We start from the raw sequence: 13,857 nt of genomic DNA on the forward strand, positions 1-13,857 counted from the left end.
CTTTTATGAGCCTTGCTCTACAGCATCAGCCTGACCTCACCAAACTCTAGGATGGAGTTTTTGTGGAGCTCCACCCACACCTCTGCCAAGGGCTGATCCCTGCTTTGCTCCTGGCTAGTCAGGCATCCATCTCTTTTCCTGCCATGCCCTTCTATTCACCCTGGCTTCGCCAGCCCTCCTAACTTTCGGAAGGAGCATAGATGCTTGCTACCTATTTATTAATGGAATCCTGACAGTAAGAGATGTCCCCTGACCATTCCATTCCATCTGGAGAGTGTTCCAGAGCCTAAAATTCATAAAGAGCTTGGAACAGGTGAGCTATTTTCACTGCTATTAATAACACATGCCTCAAATGACAGGCAGAGCTAAGGACTGAATAGCACAAATGGGTAATATGAAGACCTCTCTCTTGCAAAATAACTAAATGAATATAAACCCCCCAACACACAAAATAGCTAAGGTTTAAAGGTATGGAAGTGCTTATTACCCTGATTTGATCATTACACAATGTACACATGTATTGGATTACCACACTGTACCCCACAAAGAAGCACAAATATGACAAAGAACCAGCTTGGTGCCATTCTGGTTAGTCCTCTGTGGTGACACATCCCTTCGGTTCCAAGAACAGTCAGTCTATCTGATCAAATGAGGGAATTGCATGGGGACAAAGGTATTTGTATCGGTGCTCCATATGAATGTAGGCCAAACACGTGAGTGTACTCCAGCTGGGGCGAGAGAGGGTAACAGACAAGGCTTTAGGATAAGGTAATCTTATTTGAAATCCTCATTCCCTATAGGTTAATGTGCAGGAGGCTTGAGCAGGAGTCTTGGAGGCAGTGGACATGGGTCTGAGCACTCTCTGCCCTTTCTGGCTGTGGTACCCAGGACAACTTGCTCAAACTTTCCAGCATCTACCTCCTTATTGGTGCACAAAAGCATGGCATGGTGGTGAGCTTGGACCTGAGAATCAGATCGCCCAGTTTCAAATCCTCCTCCTGGGCTGGAGTATATGTAACTTAGTGATAGAAACGTGTACAGTATGGAAGACATCCTTCCCTAAGCATTGAAAGAAACCAAACCAAACCAAACCAAACCATGACTCTTAGCTGTGTGCTTGCAAATGTACTTCAGTTCCCTATCAGTAAATGTGTGTGTGTGTGTATATATATATATATCAGTATAGTTCAACATGAGAGCACTTGTCTAGCCTGTGCAAGGTCAAGCTCGATTCTAAGACATGTGAAAAAGAAGTAATGGGATTAACAATAGGGCTGTTGCAATGACTGAATGAGTTAGTAAATGTGAATACACAGAATAGTTGCTGTCGAATAGCAAGCATTCTGTGTGCAGCTACCACTGTTGATGGAAGAAGTGGTCAACATTCAGGCTGCTATAAACACTAGGGATTAGGAAGATGAAAGGCTGGCTTAGGTGAATGTGAAGAGAAGTCCTTCCTGGTACTGTGAACAGTGTTTTGACTCAGAAACTGCTAAAAAGGGCAATTTCCTCCCAGCAAGCCTCACGGCTTTCCTTGTGTTCTTTTCCTGGATCTAGGCCTCTTGGAGTGTCTGATCCCTTTCTCCAAGAATGCGTTTCTGGGGGATCTTTGCCTTTCCCTTGGGGCTCCTGCTTGCTTCTGTGCTCCTGGTGGCTTCAGCCCCAGCTACTCCGGAGTCTCCTGGCTGCAGCGACAAGGAGCAACAGGTCACTGTCAGCCACACCTACAAGATTGACGTGCCCAAGTCGGCTCTGGTTCAAGTAGAGACTGACCCACAGTCTCTCAGTGACGATGGGACATCACTCTTGGCAGCCGGGGAGGCTGGAGAGGAGCAGAACATCATCTTTAGGCACAACATCCGTCTTCAGACACCGCAGAAGAACTGTGACTTGGCAGACAGTGTCCAGGACCTGCTGGCCCGGGTGAAGAAGCTGGAGGAAGAGATGGCAGAGATGAAGGAGCGGTGTAGTGTCAACCGCTGCTGCCAGGGAGCTACTGGTGAGATTACCACCTGGTATTCACTCTACAAACATTTAGTGAGTCTCTGCTATGTGCCAGGTGCTCCACTAGCCTCATGGGTACTGAGAGATCCTGGTGCAGGCCCCTCTCACAGTCAGCTTTTGTCAGGGTGCAGGCCATGCCATGCTCTTTATTCACTTATGCAGCTCAAGGGACATCTGGACGCCTAGGCAGGGAGGGTTCAGCAGCCTGGCCTCCTAGGCTAATGGCACCAGAAGAGAATGATCCCAGGGCTGTCTTACTGACAAGCCCAATTGCTATTTGAGGGATAAGTATAGAAAGGAGAGAAAGGAAGCTGAATGCGATGTTGAGAAATTTCAACTGTCCAAAGAGGCTGATTTTATCAGCTAGTCCAGTTCTGAGACTAGAAGGTGTGCATTGGTGTCTTGGCCCATAGTAAGTATTCAGAAAACTAAACATTTTATTAGTAATAAAGTACCCTGTGTGATGTTTCCCCAGCTTCACGTTCTGTTTCTTTTTTAATTCATTTAATTCTGTAGCTAGAATTTTCCTGCCTTGCCCACAGTCAGGACAAATCTCTGTCACCTGCCAGTCCCACAGCTGCTCAGACCCAACCAAGTAAACACAGAGACTTATATTGCTTACAAACTGTATGGCCATGGCAGCCTTCTTGCTAACTGTTCTTATAGCTTAAATTAATCCATTTCTATAAATCTATACCTTGCCACGTGGCTTGTGGCTTACCGGCGTCTTCACATGCTGCTTGTCATGGCGGCGGCTGGCAGTGACTCCCTCCGCCTTCCTGTTTTCTCTGGTCTCCTCTCTGTTAGTCCCACCTTTACTTCCTGCCTGGCCACTGGCCAATCAGTGTTTTATTTATTGACCAATCAGAGCAATTTGACATACAGACCATCCCACAGCATAATTCTATGTACATTGTTGTGAGGGCGTCAGATGCCCTGGAACTGGAGTTACAGACAGTTGTGAGCTACCATGTGAGTGCTGGGAATTGAACCCAGGTCCTCTGAAAGAGCAACCAGTGCTCCTAACCACCGAGCCATCTCTCCAGCCCCTTAGCTTCATATTTTAAGAACATAAGCTGCCCAAGTGACGGTGAGTGGTGCTGCTTATTGTTTTGGTTAAGAGCACCTCCTAAATGCCAGGTACAAAATGAGAGACCAGGGACATACCACTGTGAAAAAAGCATGATGCCCCTCTTCCCTCCCCTGACTCTCCTTCCCACCAGGAGCCCCACTTTGGAAGTTTCCTTAAGAAGGGAAGATATTCCAAGAAGCAGAAGGTATTGCCTTGACTGGCCTGACCTCTAGCTTCCCCTAGCTGTGTAGGAGGGCCCTGGCCAAGTGCCTTGGCTCACCCATCGTTGGTCCTTGGCTAGGTTGCAGTTTCTGTACACTCGGTTCACAACCAGCCTTGCTGGGACCGGCTCCATCCACCAGCATCTGGAGCCATAAGGAGCCCTGCCCCTTGAAGCTAGAGCCCGACCACCAACGTGGACCCCTTGAAGTCCCTTTATGGAAAAACGCTAGTCACCACCATTCAGAGAGGAAGGGACCCAGTGAATTCACCGGAGAAGCAGCTTCTTAGGCAAACAAACGAGAAACTGAGATTTGGCTCCTGTGAAAAGCGTTTTCCTCACAGAGCCCCCACAAGATCCGGAAAATGTCAGCCATCTCTAACCAGTGACCCCCCACTCATCACCCGTTTCTCCCCTTCCTGGCAGATCTGAGCCGCCACTGCAGTGGCCACGGGACCTTCTTCCCGGAGACCTGCAGCTGCCAGTGTGAGCAGGGCTGGGAAGGCGCCGACTGTGAGCTGCCCACCTGTCCCGGGGCTTGCAGCGGCCACGGACGCTGTGTGGACGGACGCTGCGTGTGCGACCAGCCCTACGTGGGGGTCGACTGCGCCTACGCCGCCTGCCCCCAGGACTGCAGTGGGCATGGCGTGTGCGTGCATGGTGTCTGCCAGTGCTATGAGGACTTCACCGCGGAGGACTGCAGCGAGCAGCGCTGTCCTGGTGACTGCAGTGGCCACGGCTTCTGCGACACCGGCGAGTGTTACTGCGAGATGGGCTTTACTGGCCCTGACTGTTCCCAGGGTGAGAGCCAGAGAGGCGCTTTGCGGGCCACCCTTCCCACCATCCGTGGTCTCAGTGGCACTTACCTGTCTTACTCGGGAATCTCGCCCTTTACTCTAAATAACGATCGCCTTGGAGGGCTGAACAGTGGAGTTGGCTGGTGGGGGAGGGGATCCCCAGGTCCCACCCCTACTTGAGGAGTTTATACAATTGAGGGCTTCTGGGTGTGACCTCTAGTAGCTTGGTGAGCACTACACCCAAGTGCATATAGGAAGCACTGACTGGACTCAACTAGTTATCTAGAAAAAGAAAGGATGGGAAGGAGAAAGGGAAGAGGGAAGGAGGGACACGAAGGTGGGAAGGAGTATGGTAAGGGGGAGGAAGTGATAGATATGCTCAAGATACACAGTATCTTTGTATGAAATTTTCAATGATTGAAACAAAAATGAATAAAGTGCTGGGCCCACTGCCAGAGCTTGCCACATGGAAGTTCCTGGGAGGCGTCTGAGAACTGAGAATGTGCAGTTGCACAAATAAATTCCCCAGGGACTGCTCCCGGTGCTGGCAGTATGCAGCCAGGCAGTAACCTCCTGGGGAATGGTGTCAAGAATGGTCTGCATGCCGCAGGCCTACTACCACAGCGTTAAATGGGCAGTAGGCGCCAGTGAATATTCCCTTGGCCACCAAGTACCACCCTCTCCACCTTCACCTCTTGTTCCTTTTCTGCCCGCAGTGGTGGCTCCTCAGGGCCTGCAGCTGCTCAAGAGCACGGAGAATTCCCTGCTGGTGAGCTGGGAGCCCTCCAGTGAGGTGGACCACTACCTGCTCAGCTACTATCCCCTGGGGAAGGAACATGATACAAAGCAGGTCCAGGTGCCCAAGGAACAGCATACCTACGACATCACCGGCTTGCTGCCTGGCACCAAGTACATAGTCACCCTACGCAATGTGAAGAAAGACATTTCCAGCAGTCCTCAGCATCTACTTGCCACCACAGGTGAGGAACAGCCAGACACCCCAGGTTTCCAGGACAGGCTCCATTTAAAATGTTTCCCCTGTTTCCCCCATAAATACCTTTCTATTGATTGCCCTAAATTGGAGTCTGAAAAACAGCAGCTGAGGCTCTAGATGCTAGAGAAGCGACCTAGTTCTCTCTTGCCCTCTTCCAGATTCCTGGGTCCTTCAAGCCAGCAATGGAAACCCGATGAATTGAGTCTCACTCAAGAGGTCTCCTGTTTCCATGAGACCAGGAAGGTCTAGTTACCCCACACTCCCACACAAGTAGTTGAGGAGTGAATTGCCAGCTCCTCACCGAGCTTCCAAGGCCATTCAGCAGGTTCAAGTAGGGATGGACGAGAAGTGGTTGAAGTCCCCTGTAGTGGTAGATTCAGGTCATGAGGGAAGAGAGAACAGAAACGGGACCACTGAAGGTTTACAGAGTTGTTTACACAGGCACGGACAGTATCTGGGTAGGCGAACACTCAAGAACTAGCAGCACTCATTCCAGCTTGAAGGACAGGATGGGCATTGGTACGCTGACCCAGGAGAAGCTGTAGGAAAGGCTGCCTGCATAGGTGATGTTGGAAGAGGGATACAGGCAGTCTACTGTACTCCTGCAGGGAGAGTAAAAAGTCAATGCCTGAACTCTTTCCTACTTTCCAATTTATTGGTGATTCCCTCTGGCTGAACCCAAGATGAAGGGCCTGGCAGACTTAATTCACAGAGTCAAAAACCTAGGACACAGGACAGGATGGAGGGTGCAGGGGACCGATTTGAAGGGCGTGGTCTCCACTGCATCACCAAACAACACCAAGATGATAGGAAGGATAAACATCACTGCTTCTGTCACTAAATGCAATAGGTTCGTCTCCTGGTGAACATCAGGAGCTAAAAGAGTAGAGAGGGGTTTATTACCCGCAGCAAGTAAGAAAAGCACTGGCAGTAACTCTCAAAGAGCTTTCGGGAAACTCTTTGTTTGGAAAGAGTTCTTTCCCAAACAAAGAAAGCAGAGGAAGGGTGGGGGCCTCTGTTCAGAACTGTATTGATAAAGGAAAAATTACCATCCCATGTAAAGGTGAGCACATTCCTGAGCATGCTCAAACAAACAAACAAGACCAGGAACTTGAGTTCAGTCCCTAGAAAGCATGTTAAAAAGGTGGGCACAATAAGTACTTATAATCCTCACGCTGGGGAGGGGGAGCCAGGTGGATCACCGGCCAGTCAGCCTAGCCTACCCAGTGAGCTCCAGACCAATGAGAGAGCCTGCCTCAAAAAAACAAGGCGGGCAGTCCTTGAGAAACAACCCCTGAGGTTGTCCTCTGACCTCCACATGCATGTGTAAGTGCACACACACACACACACACACACACACACACACACACACACACCATGAACATACACAACGGCTTCCAAGCAAAGAATTTAGTATTATAACTCAAATGAATGACTCAGAGTGTCTGGACCATTCCGACTGGTTCCTTATTAGTTGCTCTAAAGGCCTTTAATTGCAAAACCACCACCTGCACCATCATTACCAGCACCAGCACCACCACCACAGTGACTTTGAGCCAGATGTAGTGGCACATGTGTGTAATCCTAGCCCTCAGGAGGCAGATGCAGAAGGATCACAGGTTCTAGGTCAGTTCGAGCTATGCAGTAAGACCCTGTTTCAAAACAAAACAACTCTGAAAGCATATTAAGTCATTTAAAAAAGTGGCTATTTTCCTGTAAGTGTGGGTAGGAACTACACTACGTGGCTGCCTGGCAGCTAACACTTCAGAAATCCAGTTTTTCATGAATATTCTTAAAGCAGCATTGACTTTCAAGAGTGTAACATGAATTGTTAAACAATCTTATTAATAAAAAAAAACTGGAGCCAGATATTGGGGTGAAAGCTGAAAGATCAGAGGGATAAAACAAGCCAGCCACAAGTTCTTATCACTAAGAAATTCTCAACCCAAGAGAGAGCTACTTCCTGTATACTCAAGCCTATGTACTTTTCTGTGCCCTGCCATCTTACTTCCTTTCTCTGCCCAGCTACATCCTCTTTCTGCCCGGCTCTATCACTTCCTGTCTGTCTGTACAGATCTCCAGACCTCTATGGTTAACTAGCGCTGGTATTAAAAGCATGTGGCACCATTTCTGACTCTGTTCCCAGTGTGGCCTTGAACTCACAGAGATCTGGATGAATCTCTGCCTTTCGAATGCTAGGATTAAAGGCGTGTGCTACCACTGCACTGCCTGACCTCTATGTTTAATATAGTGGCTGGCTTTGTTCTCAGATCCCCAGTCAAGCTTTCTTTATTAGAGCACCAATAAAATATCACCACACTAGAGTTTGGATCAATTTAGTTGTCTGAGTGACTGATTCATTTCTTTATTCAACACTCATTCACTGAGGATCCACCATATGCCAGGTGCTGTTCTTGGTGCTGATAAAATATACTGCCATCACCCTACTCTAAACTCCTGGAGAAATAGCCGGATGGGTAGGGTGTTGGCACATAGTCATCTCTGTAGAACAAGAAGGCTGCCTGTCCTGTTTTGGCGGAACACCCCTGTAGTTGGACAAGTTGGAGTTTGTTGTTCATTTTATCCTAAGAAAATACTCATCATGGGAAACTTCAGGAGTTTCTCAATGAGAGTGTAAGGAAGAATTGGGTCTAGAATATGGGGTTGAATTAGGTAACTGGGGAAGCAGGGATTTGCTTTGGTGAGGATACTGTCAAGAAGGGGGAGCAATTCTGTGGTTGAGCATCTTAGGGAATTTTCTCTAGAGACAGCCGAAGCTGTGACTGGGAAGAAGCAGCTGCTGTGCCTGTTAGTCAGGAGTGGGGACATTTCTGTGGGTACTAGTCTTGCTTTTGTCTGGGTTTAGACACAGTTATAGGATGGCTTTGTTTTTTTGTCTCAAGCCTGCATGCTTACAGAGTATCCTTGGCTAATTCTAATGCTCTGTGAAATGGTTTATGAGCATGGGAGAACACTAAGCACAATTGTGAGAGCCAGGCCAGCTTCTGACGGTAGGGGCATTGCCTGTAGCTGCATCTGCTCTAGGCAGGACAGTGTTGAGACTCCAAGGGAAGGGCAGGAACATCTGGGGGAAAGTCTTAGCGACCCTCCTTAGAGTCTTCCTCCGAGGATTTGTAGAATCTTGCTACTGTGAAGTTTGTCTTTCTGCGAAACTGATTCAAGTTCAAATCTATCTTTCCTGCCCCTCAGGGAGCATTAGACCTTCTAAACATGTATTCCCATCTTGAACATTCTCCTTAAGTCCTTGCTTTTTTTTTCTTTTAAGTTCATAAATCTCTCCCAATTCTCTTAAGCCATGTAGGACGCCTTTCACAATGCTTGAGTTGCCTTCATTACTTTCATGTTGACCTTCCACTAGGGGAATTGCCTCTTTGAAAGAAGTCTCACAACAGAACCCGAGGTTAGCAGATAGGAGCTTCAGGTGAGAAGAAAGGCTCTGAGAGGTTCTTTGTCTACAGAAGAGAGAATCATAGATACTCAGATACTCAGAGCTGAGGGATCTTGAGATAACTGAGTTCATACTCTGCCTATAATGGAAGTTTCTTGTCACACATCCTTGACAAGTGGTCAGTCAGAATGGATAAAACTGCCTCCAAAGTAAAGGTGATGTGACCTTGGAAGGGGGCAGAGCTGGGAGTCTTAGAAATTGTTTTTCCCTATCTCAGACATTAAGAGCAATCTCTATTAGCCTGGGATACAGCTGTTAGAGTTCTGAGTCTTCACAAAAGTCCTTAGTTGCCCTTCTCCAAAGGTCTTCCCTTAGAGTGTTATTCCTTTGTATTATAATTTCATGATTTTCTTTCCAAGTGGCAGGGAAAATGTTTAATTCTATGTACTTTACTGTGAACAAAGGCATACGATGAGTGTCCTTTACAGGATAGGGTGATATGGCATCATGAGCACACTGGGGACCTTGTGAAAGTATTATAATTTGATAGAAGGTTCAGGAAAGATACAGAGACAGAACCTAGTTAAAAATCTGCTGCTTTGTAGTTTTGCCTTGGGTTAATCTATAGCACATCTGAGCACCATGGGCTCTAACTTGGGAGTTAGAGGAAGGATCTAGTTGTGTTAGAAATGATATGTATTGAAAATTTGAAATGCATTACCCAGCTACACATGTGTCTGTTCCTGTAGCTATTGCTAAGGATAGGGACTCGGTAGCCAAAGGGAGAACACCAATTCAGAGCAGCTGAACCCCAGTCTGGGCATTGTGGATGCTGATCTCAAAGGAGCAGCTCCAACTTGGTCAGAGTCTGTGTGGGAGGGTGAGATGCATGATACATAGTGTGATGAGGTGTGGAGTCTTTCTAGGAAGAGTCTGCCTTCTGTGGAAAATCTCAAGACCAACAGCTGGCCCTTACCTGGGGAGCTCTAAGACCCCTGTTAAAGACCATGTCCTGGGACTGAAGCCACCTCTCATTTTGTCAAGGAAGGGAGCTGACTTAGTGACCAATGCCTGTTTAGGACCTTTGTGACCTCTGCACTCAACTGTTGTCTCTTGTCTTCCCTGATCTCTGTCCTAGATCTCGCTGTGGTGGGCACTGCCTGGGTAAATGAAGAGACGGAGACATCCCTTGATGTGGAGTGGGAGAACCCTCTGACTGAGGTGGACTATTACAAGCTTCGGTATGGCCCCTTAACAGGGCAGGAAGTAGCTGAGGTCACTGTGCCCAGGAGCCGTGATCCCAAGAGTAGATATGACATCACTGGTAAGAGTCTACACTGGGAGATTCTAGGTGCTGGCTGGAGGGAGACAGTGGACACTGGGCCTTAGGGACCACACTTGACTCTAGATACCTAAATACAAGCCCACTCCCAAGGCCTGCTGCCTCTGTGCCAGCGTATCAGGACTGGAATCCCAGCACACTTCACTAACAGTGTCCTTCCAAGTCAGCAGAAGTTTTGAGACCCTATGTATATTTTAGGATGTATTTGATGGTGTACGAATACTTCTTTTAGAGGAATGTTGCAGGGGAGTAGGATGGGGAAGGTTATATATATATATATATATATGGAAAGAGAGACAGAGATGATGATGATGATGACAACGACGACGACGACGACGACGATGATTTGCTGAGTACCATGCCAAGAAGGGTTGTGCTAGGCAAAGGGTGGGAATCCCTTCATTGATGATTGAACTATTGATACTAAGACCTGGATCTCAGGAAATGGAATTCAGGGATGTACCAAGTTTTATAATACTTTTTGAGTTTCTACACTTTTCAAAGCCTTTCTAGAAAAGTTATGTATGTGACACAGTCATGAATACCAGGATCGGCACAGGTCGTTAGAAGAAGCCAATCTACGTGAAGGATCCCCAGGATTCTTAGCCTCATAGTCCATCTTTGGGGTTCTCACTCTGCTGTCCACTTCCTCAGTTCCTTTTTGAAGGAACAGCTGGCAGCTCTCCGTGCTTCTGGAGAGGAGAATGAGCGTGTGGGCTTCATACAAGCAACTGTTGGTTTTCATTTTGCCAATGGAGTCTGAATAGTTGTGTCATGAGGAACGACCGCTCAAGTTGTTTCCACAGGGCGATAACTTAGGCCAGATTTCCCCTTTTCCTTCTATTATAAGAGTTTTGAGGAGTCTGGTTGTTAGGAGCTGGAAAACATTTGGACTATAAATAGAATTGGGAAGTAAGTACTCAATAACCAACAAAGAACAGGAGCCCCAAGGACTTCATGCCGTCTCTTCCCTACCCCTTCAAATTCTGCTGGTCCTGGGCTTGTTATCTGCCTCTACTGTTAGATTTGGGGGTCAGCATAAATCTTATGTGAGGGACAAGAGAATCCATGGAGAAGCTGTGTAGGAGTGGGGTCCAGAGCCTGTCTTCACACCCACGTTGGCTGCTTGCTTTTTTCTAGGTCTGCAGCCTGGAACGGAATATAAAATCACAGTTGTCCCCATAAGAGGTGATCTGGAGGGGAAGCCGATTCTCCTGAATGGCAGGACAGGTATGGAGGTTTAATCATCTTCACATTCTCAGATTTTTCTTGTCTCTGGGTGACAATTCCAGGATTTCCATGGAGAGATGCTCTGGCTTTCTGGATGGGCATCTACACTGAGGGACAGAAGAACAGCAGCAAATTTCTCCTGTTTCACTTTTTTCTTGCCATAGGAAAGCCTTCCTGGGATCTTGGAGTCCATGGGAGATATGATTCCTGACACTTGCCTTCTGATTTCAGTTGTTTCAACCACTGAATTGTTGTCACAAGACAATAGGTGTGCCAAACTGCATTCCCCAAGGACAGGTGGTCTAGACTATGTTTCATGTTATATTTGTAGTTTTTCCTAATGTCCACATTCAAGCAGTCTGCTTTGAAATGGGAAATGATCCTCACATGGGAATCATGGTATAGTTAGCATTTCTCTATTGAGAACATTTGTAAGATGTTATGCAGCAGTAATTTGTCATTTATCAGCCAGAATGGAACTTGAAAACATCGTAGGCTTCAGTACATATTGAACTGTGAGCCTCCTGCAGTAATTGTACTCCTGCCTACGCAGATTGGGCTCTGGAAGAGACTGATGATTGGAGCCTGCAAAGAAGGAATCTTTAAATTTTGAGTTTTCCTTTAGAAGTGGCTTAGTTATTTCCAGTTCAGTCTTAGAAGTAGCTAGGTGGGGTGATACAGTGTAAGGATGAGACAGTGTGAGGGCTGAAGGAACTATTTCTGCTCCCTATGAATTGGTTGGAGTATGGAAGAGTTAGGGAGCTCGGTAACTATAAAGGAAGAGGTATAACTTGTTTTATGATCCAGACAAGATGGACTGAGTAGTCTGCCCAAATGGTTGCTGAGATATCTGAGTGAGTCAGAAAATGGAAAGTACTTCCCTTGCTTCTGAAACTTTCTCTCTGGCTTGATTGAGAAGTTACACTTCAATTGAAAGTTTGCTATGTGCCAGGCAACAAATTCCCTGAGCATTTTTCATGAGTTTTGTCATTTAGTTAGCAAGTCAGTCTATGGATGAGCTACTACTATTATTTCTAGGTCACATGCATAAGAAAACTGAGACTTGAAGGAGTGAAGACCAGGATCATCCAGCCAGGAAATGGCAGAGCTGGATTTGAATGCAAGATGTTCCCATCTAAGCCTTGGAGCTTAGCCACGGAAGCAAAGTGCTTCCTAGTTGACCCTTCTGTGAGAGTAATAAATTTTCTTCTCTTGTACAATCAACACAACACACAAAACTCCGTCAATAAAGTGTATGTGTGGATTACTCCCCGTACACCAAGCAATTATCCATCAGACACCAACTGGGTGTTGTACAAAGCAATTCAGTTATGATAGTACCTACTAGAAATAGTGTTAGATCCCAAGGTTGGGGGCTGGAGAGATGGCTCAGAAGTTAAGAGCACTTGTTGCTCTTGCAGAGGACCTGGGTTCAATTCCCCATATCCACATGGTGGCTCACAACCATCGGGAACTCCACTTCTAGATCTAACACCCTTTTCTGACTTCCTTGGCCACCAAGCACACATGTGGTGCACATAGGCATGCAAGCAAAATGCTCATACACATAAAATAAAATGAATAAATTGTTAAAAAATAATAAAAGCTCCCAGGACTGATGAGTCAGAATTTACAAATGGGTTCAGAAGGAGACTGGAGGACTGCCTTATTAGAATTTGAAACAAAAAACCTCAGCAGCTGTGGGAGGAGATGGATGGAGAAGAGGAGGAGATGTGAGTTAGGGTCTAAAAGAGCTGGCATGCTCAGCAGTGTAGGTTGGCAAGCAGCTGCATGGTAGAGGAGCAGGGGTGCTTCAGAGAAAGAGTGAGAAAGCCCAGAGTGTCGGGAAAAGCACACTTCAGATTTTAGTTAGTATTCAAAAAAATTTAAAAAAAAAAAAGAAAAGAAAGAAAAAGGAAAAGTATTTCTATTTTCAGTCTGAACTCAAAAAAGCAAGCAGGCTTAGTAGAGCTGATAAGTACATTATCTCATTAAAGGGATAATTATTCCTCTCATCGCCCTATCATGTGTTCAGGTGAATCAGCTTTTCTGTGGGTAAACTCTTGGTCTCCAGTGGATCGATTTTTAGGGGAGAGACAATAGCTAGTCTAATCTTTCCAGCAGATCAGAATGGCAGTGTCTCCACCAAGAACTCCCAGGAAGAGAGGTGAAACTCAGCTTCCATCCTTTTGACCAGTGGGAGGTTGCTTTCCCTTCATGGATGTAAGGAAGCACTGATACCCCATCTTTTCATGAGTTCTTTCAAACCCTAAGGAAGTCAGTTGTGAAGCTTCCTTTCCTAATGTTAGCAGGGTGGGTGTGGGGATGTCCACACAGGATGTAGAGTCCAAAGCAGGATCAGGAGAGAAGATCCACTCTCACTGGTCTACAAGTCAACTAATCCTGGTAGCAAAACTTCTACTTCTTGACTAAAGCCTTTTATAGTCACACTAAATGTCACAGCCTCTGAGTTCTTACAGCAATTAATTGCATCTGCCATTGAACTGATAGTTAACCTTTCAAGTATATTATCCCAACTAGACAATTAGCATCCGAGAAGTGTTTTTATTGTCAATTATATCCTAAAATCATGATGAGATGCTTTATTGGATTGCAAATAAATCTATGGTGTGTGCCCCACTAAAATAAAAAAAAAAAAGGAAAAAGATACTATGGTTTATGAGGTCAGGAAATAATCTCAGACCTGGTTGAGACTATCAGTTAATTTAGGAGACAAACAAATTTGTTTTCTCCAAATGTTTTGTATCTCACAAGATGAAAAAGAGTAC

General features: G+C 46.3%; 1 protein-coding gene and 1 long non-coding RNA gene across 2 annotated transcripts in view; one reads left to right on the forward strand and one right to left on the reverse strand.

The window, feature by feature from the left end:
* Positions 1-9,525, reverse strand: part of LOC131925401 (uncharacterized) — a 54,629-nt gene extending 45,104 nt beyond the window's left edge. Inside the window, exons 1-2 of the long non-coding RNA XR_009383239.1 lie at positions 9,473-9,525; positions 5,341-5,449 (exon numbers count right to left, since the gene is read on the reverse strand). This is a non-coding gene — a long non-coding RNA (uncharacterized LOC131925401). The remainder of the gene's footprint in view (positions 1-5,340; positions 5,450-9,472) is intronic.
* Tnn (tenascin N) overlaps positions 1,517-13,857 on the forward strand; it is a 72,747-nt gene continuing 60,406 nt past the window's right edge. Inside the window, exons 1-5 of the mRNA XM_059280720.1 lie at positions 1,517-1,999; positions 3,723-4,097; positions 4,810-5,073; positions 9,635-9,820; positions 10,979-11,068. Coding sequence (XP_059136703.1) covers positions 1,591-1,999; positions 3,723-4,097; positions 4,810-5,073; positions 9,635-9,820; positions 10,979-11,068 — 1,324 coding nt within the window. The 5' untranslated portion in view covers positions 1,517-1,590. The remainder of the gene's footprint in view (positions 2,000-3,722; positions 4,098-4,809; positions 5,074-9,634; positions 9,821-10,978; positions 11,069-13,857) is intronic.

This window comes from Peromyscus eremicus, chromosome 15 (genome assembly GCF_949786415.1).
Source record: "Peromyscus eremicus chromosome 15, PerEre_H2_v1, whole genome shotgun sequence".
NCBI classification, from domain to species: Eukaryota; Metazoa; Chordata; class Mammalia; order Rodentia; family Cricetidae; genus Peromyscus; species Peromyscus eremicus.